Source organism: Danio rerio, chromosome 3 (assembly GCF_052040795.2).
Source record: "Danio rerio strain M-AB ecotype USA chromosome 3, GRCz13ab, whole genome shotgun sequence".
Taxonomy (NCBI): domain Eukaryota; kingdom Metazoa; phylum Chordata; class Actinopteri; order Cypriniformes; family Danionidae; genus Danio; species Danio rerio.
This window is the reverse complement of record NC_141023.1, coordinates 51,955,533-51,972,170: the sequence shown is the minus strand read 5'-3', so window position 1 is coordinate 51,972,170 and position 16,638 is coordinate 51,955,533. Positions and strand designations below refer to the sequence as shown.

The following is a 16,638-nucleotide window of genomic DNA, read 5'->3' as shown; positions in this document are numbered from 1 at the left end:
CATTTCATTTTTCAGTGTTGTTGTAGACTGACAGACCGACACGTCGCTTACGATTAGATGACAGATCTGCTAATGCTAACGCTAGCACAACGGTAATGTTAGCATTTGACGTCTATTGTCATTACTTTTTCCTTCGGTACTTCAGCAAACCAGTGACACGATCCTAAACTCGACATTAAAACCCCCATTTTCGATTAAACCATTTGTGTTGTTAATGTCTTTAAAATGTATTATTGTTTGTATGCTGTTAGTTAGAAGCCCGTCTGGACTGAAGGCCTTCTTTTCTACAAATATAACAATCAATGTTTCAAAATGGCAAATAATATGCGTTTCTCCCTTTAAATACTGTGTGTTGTTTGTTTGTAGGCATTTACTGCAAATCGTCTCTTTGGTCTTGTTTTCTAATGCTAATTGTAAACTCAGTAATTATACAGGGCATTTAAATGGACATTGTAATGACGTTTGACATGACTAACAGTTATTAGTGTTTACTCACTATGGAAAAGCCTACTTTAGAGATTTTAAGTATAAGTAGTAACGTTATGCTCCTATTAATAACGACTGGTTCTTCATGTATGGTTATGAAACGTTATTGGGAGTAGAAAGAAGAGGATGTTTTGGCCGATTTTCATTCAGGTTTACCGCATAACAATGGCTTCCTCTTACAGAAACCAGCTCCATTTCCAAGATTAACAAAGTTGTCAACACCTTTGGCTGTATTTATGATGCTTTATGCGTATTTTAGGCAATTTTTGACTCCGTTAAAGACTAAAGGGAAGTTCATGATGCATCAAAAAGTCTTATATTTCCCTTTTCTTTACAGTTACAAATGTAAAACTGTAGTACATTTTTACAAGGATTTACAGAAGACATTCACTAGATTTTTATTCATCGTTACAATTGCTTATATATCAAAAAAGTCTAGGCATCTCAGTATTTATAACAAGAATCAAATTATGACATCAAAATACATTTTAAAGTGTCATTTAAATACTGATATTCTTCATATCTTTTAAACCACTTTATTAATTGAGTAATAAATACAAATGATGTACACTACTTGACAAAAGTCCTGTCACCTAGTGGAAAAATAATTAATATTCTCTATAACTCTCATAAGCTTGTACAACTGCATCTATACATCTCTGCAATGACGCAGATAGCATATAAATAAAGTCATCTGGAATGGCAGAGAAAGCATTCCTGCAGGACTCCCAGAGGTCATCAAGATTCTTTGGATCCATCTTCAATGCCTCCTCCTCCATCTTACCACAGACATGCTCAATAATGTTAATATCTGGTGCCTGGGCTGGCCAATCCAGGAGCACCTTGAGCTTCTTTGCTTTCCTGAACTTTGATGTGGAGGCTGAAGTATTAGGAGGAGTGCTATCCTGCTGAAGAATTTGCCCTTTTCTGTGGTTTGTAATTTAATGGCCAGCGCAATGTTTTGCGCATTGTTTTAATACTTCAGGGCAGGCTGTTCATGTTGCCATCCACTCCGCAGATCTCTTGTATGCCTCAATACTTAATGTAACCCCAAACCATAATTCTTCCTTCACCAAACTTGAAAGATTTCTGTGAGAATCTTGGGTTCATGCTAATTCCAATAGGTCTTTTGCAGTATTTGTGATGATTGGGATGTAGTTCAAGAAATGATTCATTGGAACAGTCTACCTTCTGCTACTTTTCCATACGATCAACTAGAAGACAAGTTATTATTTGTTGCTCTTAAAACTAGTATTGACAACAAGACTTTTGTCAGGTAGTGTATTTATTTAGTGTGGAAACCAGACAACTTGTAAAACACCATGAAAAAAGTTATAGTTTTTAACTTAAAGTTTTACATTATCAATAACTGACAAATACACTACTGTATGCAGCTTTTAATTGTTGTATAACCTAGCCTTAAGTCAGATGTTTATTTAAAGAAGTTACATCGAGAAGACAAAAACCCTTAATGTATACTCTAGTAGCCATTAGGTGATTGACAGCTAGCAAATTATTGCTTGATAAAATCTGCAAATACATTTGCTGTGACTTAATAATAATAAGCATGCAGATGTTGTATACTGCCGAAACAACATTTAGATGAATATGGAAATATGCGCTACACTCTTTCCACTCAACAGCAAAGTAAACACACAAGAAAAATGAAAGTGTTGCGAAATCAGGCTTGCATCTGTGGAAGTCTGAGAAAGTCTAGTTTATTAAAGCCTGTTCAAACAACACTATTTTTGTTGTTGGTTAAGGCAGTCACTATGTCAGATTAGTCAATTTTGTCTAGATAAATTCTTGACATGTTGTGGGTACTAGAAATGCAGCAAATCTTGGTATACATGCCCTATGTGCTCATGCAGTCGACTGACTTGCCCCAGATGGCTCCATTTGAAGAGCTTAAGCAACCGATCAGATCTTCAACTGCTACAGCAGCCATCATACCATCCATTAGATGGTGGAGGCCCACATCACCAAAGAACTTTGGGTGTAACGGATCACAGTTGATCCATGATCAATTCAGATCCCAACCCACAAAAAAAGCCAATGACAAATGCTGCTATGCATCTATAAGATTGTATGTTTGTAAAGTTAGGTCATCAATGCGTACTATATCAAACCTAATGGAATAATAGTATGTGGTTAAAGTTGCAAAAAATTTAAATACTCAGTAAAGGAATTTAATTTAATGGCTAAATCATTAACTATTAACTTGCCTTTTTACCTAACCTGGTTAAGCTGTTAAATTGCACTTTAAGCTGACTACTTGTAGTCTGTAAAGTTTATAGAAAATAATATAATGTAAAATACAAAGCAAATTAGTTATAAGAAATTACTTCCTAAACTATTGTGCTTAAAATGTCTTGAAAAAGATCTTTCCGCTAAACACAAGTTGGAAAATATTTGAGCAATTTCAGCGTTATAGATGAGACAATTGCAGTAAAAACTCAAAACATAAATTTGCATAGAAAGTATATGTTAACATTATATTGAAACATCTGTTTATATTTCCCAGAACAACTCACCACAGAGTTAAATGACCCAAAAAAAAAATCAACCCGTGAACATGTTTTGTACTTTAAATGAGAAAAATGATAATGTGTTATGGATGTGACAAAAAGTTTGCGAGTTTACTGTATACAATATACTTTGTATAAATGCTGTGAATTAACCTGCACAACCCAATAGAAACAATGATAATCAAAAGGATAAAAGTTGGCTCTCTATAGAACAAAAATGATTGGTCTTATTTTATTCCATATTTTCACATTTAAGAGGAAAAAGTGTTGTTATGGATATGACATTATGTGAGTTTGAATTCAGTTGAATTCAAGAAGAAACACAAAAGGCCCAGTTGTAATTTAGCTATATTTCTCAAATATTTGCAAACGATATGGATAATAAGATTTTTAGATATGTTTGCACGAGCGAATCCCTTCGTGTTGAGTGAATATTACTGTGATGATGGTGCTAAATTAGACTTAGGCCCTATTATACACTCGCAAGGCGCGACGCAAATGTTGTTTGCTAGTTTCAGCTTGGTGCAAGAGTCGTTTTGACGTTTTGCACCAAGCTGTTTAAATAACAAATGCATTTGTGTTCATATATGTGCCCATAGGCATTCTGGTCTAAAAAAAGGAGGTGTATTAAGGGGCAATGCTGGCGCGTTGCTATTTTGAGGTACTAAAATAGTCTGTTCAATAGACCAGATCAAAGCAGGTCTATAGTCCAGCACAGAGCGTGTTATTTGTGCATCTCGCTGATACATGGCTTAATACGTACAGGGAGTACAGCAATACACATATATCTTTACATATGAAAAAGAATTAAAATATATAAAAAATTATTATTTTCTAGTCTACATAAATATAAAAACCATACTTTCATGCCCTCATCTTGGGGGGCTTTTTCAGTTTATTCACGACAATTTGCTTTTGTATAATGCTATTGTTAGTAGCAGTATTATTTATTAAAGTTTCTTATGTGGTATGTGCCTACGGGCCAAATACCAGTGCAGAGTACCCGGCCTTCTTGGAGTACTTGGGAGGGGTGCTGGAAGGTGATCAGACCATTGTTCTACTGGGGGACTTCAATGCCCATGTGGGTAATGACAATGATACTCACAGAGGCGTGATTGGGAGGAACGGCCTCCTTGATCTGAACCCGAGTGGTGTTTTGTTATTAGACTTCTTTGCTAATCACAGTTTGTCCGTAACGAACACCATGTTCAAGCATAAGGGTGTCCATCAGTGCACATGGCACCAGGACACCCTAGGGCGCAGGTCAATGATCGACTTTGTGGTTGTATCACCTGATCTCCGACCCTATGTCTTGGACACTCGAGTAAAGAGCGGGGCAGGGCTGTCAACTGATCACCACCTGGTAGTGAGTTGGATCTGCTGGCCGGGGAGAAAGCTGGACAGTCCTGTTAGGCCCAAGCGTAGTGTGAGGCTCCTCTGGGAACGTCTTGCTGAACCTAAAGTCAGATAGATTTTCAACTCTCACCTCCGGAAGAGCTTTGACCAGATCCTGAGGAAGGCTGGAAACATGGAGACTGAGTGGTCCTTGTTCTCCGACTCCAATGTTAACGCGATCATGAGGAGCTGTGGTTGTAAGGTCTGTGGTGCCTGTCGGGGCGGCAATCCATGAACCTGCTGGTGGACATCGGAAGTAAGGCATGCACAGGGCTTGGTTGGCTTGTAGGACTCCCGAGACAGCTGATGGGTATCGACAGGCCAAGCGTGTTTTAGCCGGTTGCGGAAGGAAAAACTCAGGCATTGGAAGAGTTCGTGGAGACCATAGAGGAAACATCGGTCGGCCCCAAAGTGATTCTGGCAAACTGTCCTGCGCCTCTGAAGGTAAAAGCAGTTCAACATCGACGCTGTTTACAGCAAAAGTGGGGAGCTGTTGACCTCAACTGGGGATGTGGTCGAGCGGTGGAAGGAATACTTTGAGGATCTCCTTAACCCCATGACATGTTTTTCATTGAGGAAGCAGAGACTTGGGATGCAGAGGTTGACTCATCAATCACCCAAGCTGAAGTCACTGAAGTAGTTTGCAAGCTCTGCCGTGGCAAAGAAGTGGGGGTGAATGAGATTTACCTGTGTATCTTAAGTCTCTGGATATTGTGGGGCTGTCATGGCTGACACATCTTTACAACATTGCATGGAGGTCGGGACAGTACCTCTGGACTGGGTAACTTGGGTGGTGGTTCCCATTTTTATGAAGGGGAATCGGAGGGTGTGTTCCAACTATAGGGGGATCACACTCCTTAGCCTCTCGGGGAAAGTCAATGCCAGGGTACTGGAGAGAAGGATCGGGCCAATGGTTGAACCTAGGATCCAGGAGGAACAATGCAGTTTTCGTCTGGGCCGTGGTACACTGGAGCAGCTCTATACCCTCACCAGGGTGCTCAAGGGTTCATGGGAGTATGCCCAACCAGTCCACATTTGTTTTGTGGACTTGGAGAGGGCATTCTATTGTGTCCCTTGTGGCTTGCTGTGGAGAGTGTTTGGGGAGTATGGGGTCTGAGGCGAATTGTTGAGGACAAGGACGATTGTCTCGTCCTTGTATGAACAGAGTAAGAGTCTGGTTCGCATTGCCGGCAATAAGTCAGATTTGTTTCCAGTGCATGTTGGACTGCGGCAGGGCTGCCCCTTGTCACCAATTCTATTAATTATTTTTATGGACAGATTTTCAAGGCGCAGCCTTAGTCTGGAGGGGGTCCGGTTCGAACACTACAATATTTCATCTCTGTTACATGCAGAAGATGTTGTTCTGTTGGGTTCATCGAACATGGACCTTCAGCATGCACAGGGGCGGTTTGCAGCCGTGTGTGACATGGCTGGGGTGAGAATCAGCACCTCCAAGTCCGAGGCCATGGTGCTCCACCGGAAAAAAGTGGTTTGCCTTCACTAGGTTGAAGGAAAGCCCTTACGCCAAGTGAAGGATGTTTAAGTATCTTGGTTTTATTCACGAGCAAGGGAAGGATGGAACATGAGATTGACAGGCAGATTGGTGCAGCAGTAATGCAGTCAATGTACCGGTCCATTGTGGTGAAGAAGGAGCTGAACCGAAAGGCAAATTTACCAGTCAATCTGTACATTGACTCCTCCACATCGAGAGAAGTCAGCTGAGGTGGCTCGGGCATCTGTTTCGGATGCCTTCTAGACGCCTACCTAGGGAGGTGTTCCAGGCATGTCCTACCAGGAGGAGGCCTCTGGGAAGACCTAGGAAACGCTGGAGGAACTATGTCTCTCGGCTGGCCTAAGAACGCCCTTGGATCCTCCCTTAGGAGCTGGAGCAAGTGTCTGGGGAGAAAGAAGTCTGGAGTTCTTTCCTACGACTGCTGCCTCTGCGACCTGGCCCCAGAAAAGCGGCAGAAAATGAATGAATAAATATTTTTTTTTTTTAAAAAACAAGCTTTAATTTGCCCACCTGTCAGGTTTAGCATGTGTATTTGAAAATGACTCAGTTTTTTGAACACACTTCGTTATTATTGTTTATTTATTTGTTTGCTGTTAATTAGAACAAAATTTAGAAATAGTTTTAAAACAAATCTTTGCGCTTAACGAAATTAATTATGTATAGGCTAATGGATATCTGTGCGTACAACACGTTTTCCTATCCACAAGAATGAGTGAAAGTAAAGAATGAGGAGGCTCATCTTTCATTCTCACGCTGTAGATTCTCTGTTTCTCACTAGTGGAACGTTCAGTTTTTCCCTTTACGAAGTCCGCCATGTAAATGGCAAATGCATTATGGCGGGACGCAACTGACTTTTAAAGGAAATGGGAGATGAGACTCTAATTGGTTTATTCTCAAAACACCTATAAACCTATAACTCATTAAGAGAATAAGCTCAACCCTGTTATACCATGCGCCGTGGCGCAAAAATTTTTTTGCGTCCTTAAAATAGAACAAGTGGATTCTGACATGCCCTTAATGCTTTTGCGGCCTGTGCTTTGGACTTTGTACATGGATCGTCAAAATAGAGCCCTTAGACTCCTGGGAAAACAATAAAACATTGTTTGTTCAATTGTATATTTTAATTTATTTTATTTATTCATGCTTTTAGATGGCTTATAATAATTTATGAATACACACTTCCCTATAGAATCTCCTCAGTCAATGTAAAATGATAAATTCTTTCCAAAAATAGATATACAAGTCATCTGGTGAAATTGTATTCATATAGTATTTATATATATATATATATATATATATATATATATATATATATATATATATATATATATATATATATATATATATATATATATAAATGTATATATATATATATAAATATATAGTGAAATAATAAATATCGCAATGTCCGATTTTGTTTTTCTCCAATATTGTGCAGCCATATTTGTTACTGCTTTGTTCATTCAAACCTAACCATGTTCTTTTTCTCTTTGTCTTTTCACGTTCAACAGACCTTTAAAGTATTGATTGTTCTGCTTACACTATTGATGGTTATTCGTGTGCTTTTCTAATCCTTTACAGAGAAAGCCACCAGTCAGCTGCTACTGGAGACTGACTGGGAGTCTATTTTGCAGATCTGTGACCTCATTCGCCAAGGCGATACACAGTAAGATACACAGATAATGTATTTTGTCATCATTGCTCGTCATCTGATTTTTGGCTTGACTTTTTTTATGCTGTTTCTTTATTTTCTGCCACCAGGGCAAAATATGCAATTGGTGCCATCAAGAAAAAACTCAATGACAAAAATCCACATGTGGCACTCTATGCTCTCGAGGTAAGTGCAGTTTGACTACATGGCAGTGTAGTCCATTTACGTGAAAACATTTAGAGAAGGAGCGTGAACATGAATAAATGACAACTAAAAAAGATTAGCTATCTAATCAATAATGATAAATTAAAAAAGAAATAGTGTAAATGCGTAAATTATTTTAATAAATAAATGGTTTCTCCAACAGTTACGTATCACAGAGAATTAAAAAGTAAAGTTCATAACAAAATATATCTGAACTTTTTAAGGTATTTCAAAGTGAAGTTCAGTATAAATAGTTATATAGATGCATCTACAATGGAAAAATCATCTACATTCTTATAAAAGAAAGACTAAAATGTCACTTTAATATGGTATGGGAAATAAAATTTAATGACTCATTTATAAAGGTCAAGTTAAATGTTTGTTTGCACACTTTAATAGGCTAGGCTTATTTTGTAGCATTAGCAGTATCAAAGTAAGTAAAGCAAAAATCAGAACAGTTTTCTCAATAACTAAAATAATTTAGAACACTGAGAACTTTACTGTTTTTCATTCTACCTGGTCCTTGCTTTCTCATATCAGTACTTGCCATGTTATTTCTGTAGTTCAGTTAACCTCTGCTTGCTGTCAATGATGTTCGACAACTTATGGCCCATTTCCACTGAGTGGTACCTCTTTTTGGGTGGAGCTACTGTAGATGCGCAGCTGAACATGTGGTTTACGGAGAAACGTCACTAGCGTGCAACAAGCCTGGATTTTAAAAACCAAGGAAGCTCTATTTTTAAATACACAGCCGAGACATTACACCATAATAATATATACATACAATAATGAGCCATGGTTGACCCGAGCTCAAACAAAAAGTGATGTCTTGATAAACAGCCACAAAGCCAAGAAGAAGAGCAGAATCTGCCTATTGTCCTGTTGTTGTTTATGAGGCTGTCTAATAGCACAAGCATGTCATCGTGCTGCAGATATTAGGTTTGCCGAAGGTGCAGCAGATGCACAGTGAGGGGTTTGCTTTTTTAATAACCTATGACAGTTTGCGTTCATTTAAAAGTAAAAATGATTTAATAAATCCATATGAAACAGTTCCTTAAAAGTGATGTCGCGTTTTCAGTTTCAGGCTCAGGCGATCTTTGCACTCACACCACAAGTGTACCGTGTCAAAGCCCAACCAAAACACCCTCTGGCATACCTCTTCCAACCATACAAACGTGAGAGTAATGCGTGAATAAACAAAAGAGCATATTATTCTTTCAGCAACCTAAAACATAAACAAACTGCCATGTTTAATTGTTATCACATTTTGAACTACTGAGTTCAGAATGACGGAATTACTTTTTAACAAGATGTTAATGTTACATGCACTGGTAAAGAATAAATATGAGAGGTTTGTACTGGCTGTGTATATTTTATTTAGTTTATGAACTCAAAAAAGCCTAAATGTTTGTTTTGGGTATTTTTTGTAATTGGTAACATTTCAGAGACTCTAAAAAAGCTTGTAAACCAGATGTGCAGCTCAGTGACGTGCTTAGCCACGCATCGCCATGCATTTTAGAATTCTAAAAATAGGTTTCTATCAGGGTACACACACCGGTGTCGCAAGTTGGTGGCTGCCCAGCCACAACTCAGAACTATGTTCCTATTTCTGCCATGCCACAAAGCAGCATCTAAATAGTTTCATTTTTAATTTAACATGCGAATATGCGCATCTGGTGAGCGATGCTTTCAACTGTCATGTGTTGCGGTGCCGAGTGCTGTGCGACCCGCTTAAGGCTCTGTATGTGTACTGTAGGCTATTTCGCATTATCATTGATTTGTAGCTATAATCAAATCATATTCATAGGAAGGTCAGTTATTAACATTTATACACTTAAGCCTGGTTTATACTTCTGCGTCAAGTGACCAGCGTAACCCACGGCGCATGCAACGCGCGTAGCTGTGCATTTATACTTCTTCGCGCTGTCTCTGTTGGTCTGCATTAACACTCCCGAACGCTAGTTGGCAGTGAGGTGTAAATGTTCCTGTGTAAATGTCGAGTTTCTTCGGTGCTGTTTTTCTTTTCCTGAACACTTCCGGGATGTACAAGTGGCTCAAACTCGCTCATTTTGAGGCAGGAAACTGCAGACGTGCAACAACTTTAACTATGAGGTAAACACAAAACAAAACTTTCCATCCGGAGCTCCTTCACGGTCAGCATTTGATGCAGAAGTATAAATCAGCCTTTATACTGTGTAAAGTATCTGTTTTGTATACGATATACATCTAGCTTTATTTTGACATTTCCTCAAGTGAGAATGACATCGACTGCAACTTTCTGTCATACATCAGACCCACCAAAAAGGTACCATTGTTACCATTTAGCAGTGGAGACAAGCCTTATAAAGGTGACCCCTACCGTACTAAACTGAACAGTACCACTTATTGGAAACGAGGCATTAAATGATGAACAGTGAGAACTGTCACTACATGAATAAATTTGGTTTATGAAATGCTGATAATGAATAATACAATATATTTTGTTGATGAATGCATGAAATGTTTATCATGAGCACTTGAAAATCCAATGTATAGTTATTTACTTCTACCTCAATTGCACGCATCTTTTGTGTCCTTTGCTTGATGTTAACATTACATCTGCTGGTTAAGAACAAAAATGTATATATTTTAAATAGTTTCTGAACCAAAATAAGGCCTAAATATATGTTTTGGTTATTTTTTTGTAATTGGAAACATTTCAGAGACTGTTGGGCTCTTTATGTGTTTGTTACTGTAGGCTGTTTTGCATTATCATCATTATCTGCTGCTAGAATTAAATCATGTTCATAGGAAGGCTAGTTATTAACATTGATATATTTTATAATTACTCATTAAGGGCTCTATTTTGACGATCCATGCCCAAAGTTCAAAGCACAGGGTGCAAATGCATTAAGGGCGAGTCAGAATCGACTTTTGCTATTTTAAGGATGGAAAAGTCCGCTTTGCGCCATGGCGCATGGTCTTATAGGGTTGAGCTTACTCTCTTAATGAGTTATTGGTGTGTTTTGATAAACCATTCTGAGTCTCATCTCTCATTCCCTTTAAGAGCCAGTTGCGCGGCACCATAGCGCATTTGCTATTTACACGGCGGAAGTGTTAAGTGTTAGTGGAAGTGGAAAAACTGAACACTTCACTAGAGAGAAAACAGTTAAACAGAGCATCTACAGCACTGAGAGAATGAGAGATGAGCCTCCTTATTCTTTATTTTCACTTTCACTCTCGTGGATAGGGAAACATGTTGTATGCACAGACATCCATTAGCCTATACATAATTAATTTCATTTGTTAAGCGCAAAGTTTTGTTTCAAAACTATTTCAAATTTCAGTTCTAATTTCCAGCAAACGAATAAAAAAACAATAATAACGAAGTGTGTTCAAAAAACTGAGTTAATCCAAAAATGCATACTATGCCCCATATGGTCTAAAACCTGACAGGTGGAAAAATCTAAGCTTGTTTTCAATAAAACAAATATAAATATGCATATAATAAATAATACTGCTAATCATAACATCATAAAAAAGTAAATTGTTATGAATAAACTGAAAAAGCCCCCGGAGATAAAGAAGGCATGAACGTATGGTTTTTATATTTATGTAGAAAATAATAATTTTTGTAATATTTTAATCCTTTAATTATTTTTCTGTTTTGAAGATATTTGCGTATTGCTGTACATTCTGATTGTATAAAGCAATGTTTAAGCAAGGCGCACAACTAATGCACTCTGCGCTTTACTACAGACCTGCTTTGATCTGATATATTGAACTGTCTATTTAAGTTCCTCAAAATAGCAACGCACCAACAATGCACCTTAATACGCCTCCCTTTTGAGACCAGAACGCCCTTATGAGCGCAAATGCAGTTGCTATTTAAACAGCGTGGTGCAAAACATCAAAACGAGTCTTGTGCCAAGCTGAAACTAGCAAACAACAATTGCATCTCACCTTGCACCGCATTTGCGCCGGGTGTATGATCAGGCCTTTATACTGTTTATGTGCATAAAGCGTCTGTTTTGTATATTATATGTGAACGACGGGCACCCCCAAGGGGTGGCCTTGTGGCCACTCCAATATGATTTTGCTGTTGATGTAATTAATTTAAATGTACTTGCGTGATTTAACAATATTTCAATAGATTGATAGATACATACATGGATACATACATACATACATACATACATACATTCATTCATTTTGTTCAGCTTTACAGAATTTAGTTTATTTAGCACCTCTATGTTTTACTGGTTGACTTAAAAGGGCCTAGATGTTGATTTTTTTTGAATGTGTCTTGCAAATGGGTACTGTACATCAAAAAAAGAAAATGTATAGATAATATTGTGGCTCAAAAAAGAACATGGATAAATGATATTATTAGGGTTTGTATAGTGAGTGTGTGTATATGGTAATGCTTTTTGTTTTAATAATTAATTAGGTAATCTTCATTCGTTTTAGACATGGCAGATACTGTATGCTGTACAGTAAAAGTATGTGAAAAATAACTTAAGTATTTATAACATAAGTACTAATGTACTTGCAAAATTATTTCAAGGAATAAATTACTAAATTTTAAGGGTAATTACTTAAATTAATTAAAACCACACTGTTTCATTTACCATAAACAAAAATATAACGTTACTCATCATTCACAATTAATACACAATTCAGTATTTTTTGAGTGCCACCCCAAGATTTAGTGCGCCACTGTTAAACAACTCGTATAGCTTAACTTTGACATTTACTTGAGTGAGAATGATGTCAACTGCAACTTTCTGTCATAAACCAAGCTCACCAAAAAGGTACTATTGGTACCATTTAGCAGTAGAGACACAAACCTGATAAAGATGACACATATCGTACTAAACTAAAGTCAGTGGAAACGTGGCATTAAATGGCCATTCACTTCCATTATTTTGTTTTATGAAAGCAATAACAAATTAAATTCTTAAACTAACATATTTGACTTTTTTGCTTTAAGTGCTCAAGGTCTTAATACTAAGCTGGGATTTTAATTGGATGGCAATCATTTCAGTTTCACTATTCCTCTGTGCTGTTATTGTTTTTGTTGTGAGGTGAAACTGGCTCTTCTTTAACAAATGTACTTGGGCTCAAATGGTTAAAGCAGGGGTCTCAAACTCGCGGCCCACGGGCCATTTGTGTCCCTCAGTGCAATATTTTGTGGCCCGCGCCGACCGCTGTACTCTGACAGAATCAGCGGAGTGGGGAGAGAGAGCGCTCCCCGCTCCGCTGATTCTATCCGTACACAGCGCGCTTGTCACTCAATGCGCGTTGTTGCGCGCGTTCTGATCAGCTGTGTTGTCGCGCGCGTACTCAAGAACGGTGTTATCGCGCGCCTACTGAAGGGCGGGACCGAGTGTGTGTCGCGTCGCGGGGGGACTTTTGATCATTTTGTAAGGGCACTTTCTATGCAAGACTAAAAAGGGCATGTGCTCTGCACAGGTTGAGCCCTATGTGTGCACGTGCCTGCCCTGCATCTTATATATATTGATATTATAGGTAGATACAGACTGGTACAGACTGATGTGACTGGAGTGGGGTGGGGGTGTTTTATTTATACATATATACGCCTTTTTTAGGTGAGGAAATGGAAGTTTTGAGTGAGTTCCCCCACTTTTTTCCCTAGGACTTCAATAAGTCAAAGTACAGGTCTAGACTTAATGATGATCATCTTCAAGCCATATTGAGGGTCTCAACTGCTTCCGCTCTAAAGCCAAATGTGGTTCAGATTTGTGAGAAGAAGCGCTGTCAAGTCTCTGGCAGCAAGGAGTAGGCAAAAGATGCCATGTTCAGAAGAACTGTTCATAATCTTCACTCAATGTTCTATTAATGTTCAGGACACTTCATGTTCAGAAGAAATAATTAAAACTGTTAATAATGACATTTGAGGACTTTTTTTTGTGAAATCCCTTATGCGGCCCAGCCTCACCCAGACTTTGCCTCCTGCGGCCCCCAGGTAAATTGAGTTTGAGACCCCTGGGTTAAAGCATACAGCATAAGTAATTGGTTTTGTATTTTTTGCCTTTCCGTGAAGGTCATGTGTAAGCCTATGTTTGCTTGTTAACAGGTCCTGGAGTCAGTGGTGAAGAACTGTGGCCAGACCATTCATGATGAAGTGGCCAGTAAGCAGACGATGGAGGAGCTGAAAGAGCTGTTCAAGGTGATTCCTGCTAACCTGTTGTCTGTGAAGTCTGTTGCTTTAAGAGTTTTTGGCCTTTGCTTTTATGATCTTTCCAAGTGGGTCAAAGCCAGTGACTCATGCGGTGCTGCACTTCCTGATTGTGTCGTCACGTCACATGTTTATTTTGACTAAGGGAAGTTCCAACAGAAATCAGAAACACCACACTGCATTTGGATTCATTTTGCTGACTTTTTGTGAGATTTTGAAGTATTTTAGGTGACTGATTAGAAACTGTTTTATTTATTTATTTATTTTTTGTTGTGTTATGTGCCTGTTTTTTTTTTTTTTTTTTCATTAACTTGTCTGGCAACTTCTGAGTTCTGACTTCACGGCTCAGGTATTGTTTTCAAGTTGTTGCTGACAGAATGTGACATTTTTGTCTTTAGAAACAACCCGAACCTAACGTGAAGAACAAGATCCTTTATCTGATCCAGGCCTGGGCTCACGCCTTCCGAAACGAACCCAAGTACAAAGTTGTTCAGGACACCTATCAAATCATGAAGGTGGAAGGTAAGACTCAGAATGTTCAGATTCAGAAACATGGAATACATTCCTATAGTGATACATAAATGAAGTGATTTGTTGTGAATAAGAAATGATACACTGCTGCATTTCAGCAAATGCTTTCCAGCACAATGCTTGTGTTTTACTAACACAAAGTATTCATCATTAATATTTAGACTAACTTTTAAATGAGACCACTTTTATACCTTTTTTTTAACCACAGGGGTGACATGTTTGCACTTTGCACCAATCATTTTAATTAAAATATAAAATTAATTTGTTTTATTATTATTATTATTATTATTATTATTATTATTATTATTATTATTATTATTATTATTATTACTATTTTTTATAATGCTCACCAAAAAGAAGCATTATTTAAATATTTTATTACAATTTAAAATTTTAATTACAATTTAAAACCTTTTTTTTTGTAATATTTATTTGAAATATAATTCATTTCTAAAGGATCATGTTACACTGAGGAATGGAGGAATTATGCTGAAAATTCACCAGTGAATCACATGAAAGTAATAATTAAGAATATTTGTGTCGTTATTGTCAGTTTCAATTAATTAAATTGGTCTAGCTTCTGTCAAGAACATCTAAAATGGTGTTATTTATTTGATACATACCGCACTCTCCTAGAAGAATTTCAATGTATTATTCATATGTTGTATTAAAAAAAAAAAAATTTGCATCTTTTATTGATCTATGAAGTTATTATTTGTTGTTATGTAATATATTCTAATCTGAACATATTATAAACAAACAAAAACACCATTCAAAGGTTAATGATTTAAGTATTTGCAATTTTCTGCAGTTAAATGAAAAATCTTTCAATCCATAATGCATTCAGTAGCAGAAATATTCATTAATTGGTTTTTAAATAGATAAATAAACCAAAACAGTGCATTTTTAGCCATTTAATGGTATCAGTTAAATAATTAAAATATATAATTTTATATGTTTTTAAAGTTTGGCTGCGTAGAGGCCGACCACAGCGAACACGCTTTTTGCATTGAGAGGTGCATCTTTTGAATGGTTTTCTAATAGCCGCGAGTGTTTTGTGTGATGTTTATGCATCCTTTGCGCCGTGCGTTTTTGCAGTGGAGCAGTGTGTGCCCGCAGGTGAAAATAGTCAACCCTGAGCAGAAAAAGCGCATTACATCAGTTGTGTCTTTTTTTTTATTCTTCAATTAAATGAAAGCAGTTGAGGTTACATCAGTGTTTGTGTATTGAAGACGACCATGGAGAACTTAAAGATGAGAGACTAGTGGTCGCTGTGATCGGTTCCTAAAACACACATTTGTTAACTTGTGTGACGTTAACACATGCAACCAAACGTGTCCACAGATGTATTTTGCATAAGAAGCAAAATGAAAGCGAGATATTGCTGGTTACAGTTTGACACAGACGAGTTGATGCCAAACCAGCGCTGATACTGATTGCCTCTGTCCTGGATCTCCATCATAAACTCAACAAAACAGGTTATTGATGATTTAGTGTACAACCAACAAACCAACCTTTTTTTTTCCATTGAACAATTACAGTTATTTATAGTTCTTATAAAATATCAATTTTTTTAAATAGCCTTTATAGCCTAATCTATACGAATGAAACAAATCCAAAATTTTCTTGATTTTTGCATAATTATGACTCCACACTAAAGGATGAGGATTTCATTTTATAGCTTTTAAAAATGTATGCAAATTATTTCAATATCATATGTAAACAACAAAATTATTATATGCTATAGTAGTCTATACTTTACAAACAGTCAACATATACAAAAAAGCCTATACTCGTCACACACAGTGCATGCACATAAACAGCGAGTGAGGGAGGAAATACAAGCTCACAAGCTCTAAGGTAAAATCAGATGCTCAAGGCATAATCTTTAATCTTTAATGACTTTTATTAACAAACGTTGACAGAGGCTTGTGATATAAGAATTAGAGCATTAATTAAATGCATAGGCCTATTTTCAGTGGAGTGATTGATTTGAGATAGCCTGATATTTTTATTTTAATAAAAAAAACATGATTGAACAAACAGCATGAGCCAGTTTTTTAAAAGGATTCAGTCAGTGTTTTTATTTTTTAATCTGAATTTGTAATTTAAATAAAAAGATATTTTTTAAGTGAAAAATATCTAGGGC

General features: G+C 37.2%; 1 protein-coding gene across 15 annotated transcripts in view; it reads left to right on the top strand.

The window, feature by feature from the left end:
• The window catches only part of hgs (hepatocyte growth factor-regulated tyrosine kinase substrate), a 42,932-nt gene that overhangs the window by 149 nt on the left and 26,145 nt on the right, over positions 1-16,638 (top strand). For 8 of the 15 annotated variants that reach the window (NM_199868.2, XM_087242244.1, XM_087242243.1 and 5 more), the window contains 4 exon segments: positions 7,504-7,588; positions 7,684-7,759; positions 13,857-13,949; positions 14,357-14,480. In NM_199868.2, coding sequence (NP_956162.2) covers positions 7,504-7,588; positions 7,684-7,759; positions 13,857-13,949; positions 14,357-14,480 — 378 coding nt within the window. 15 annotated transcript variants of the gene reach the window in all.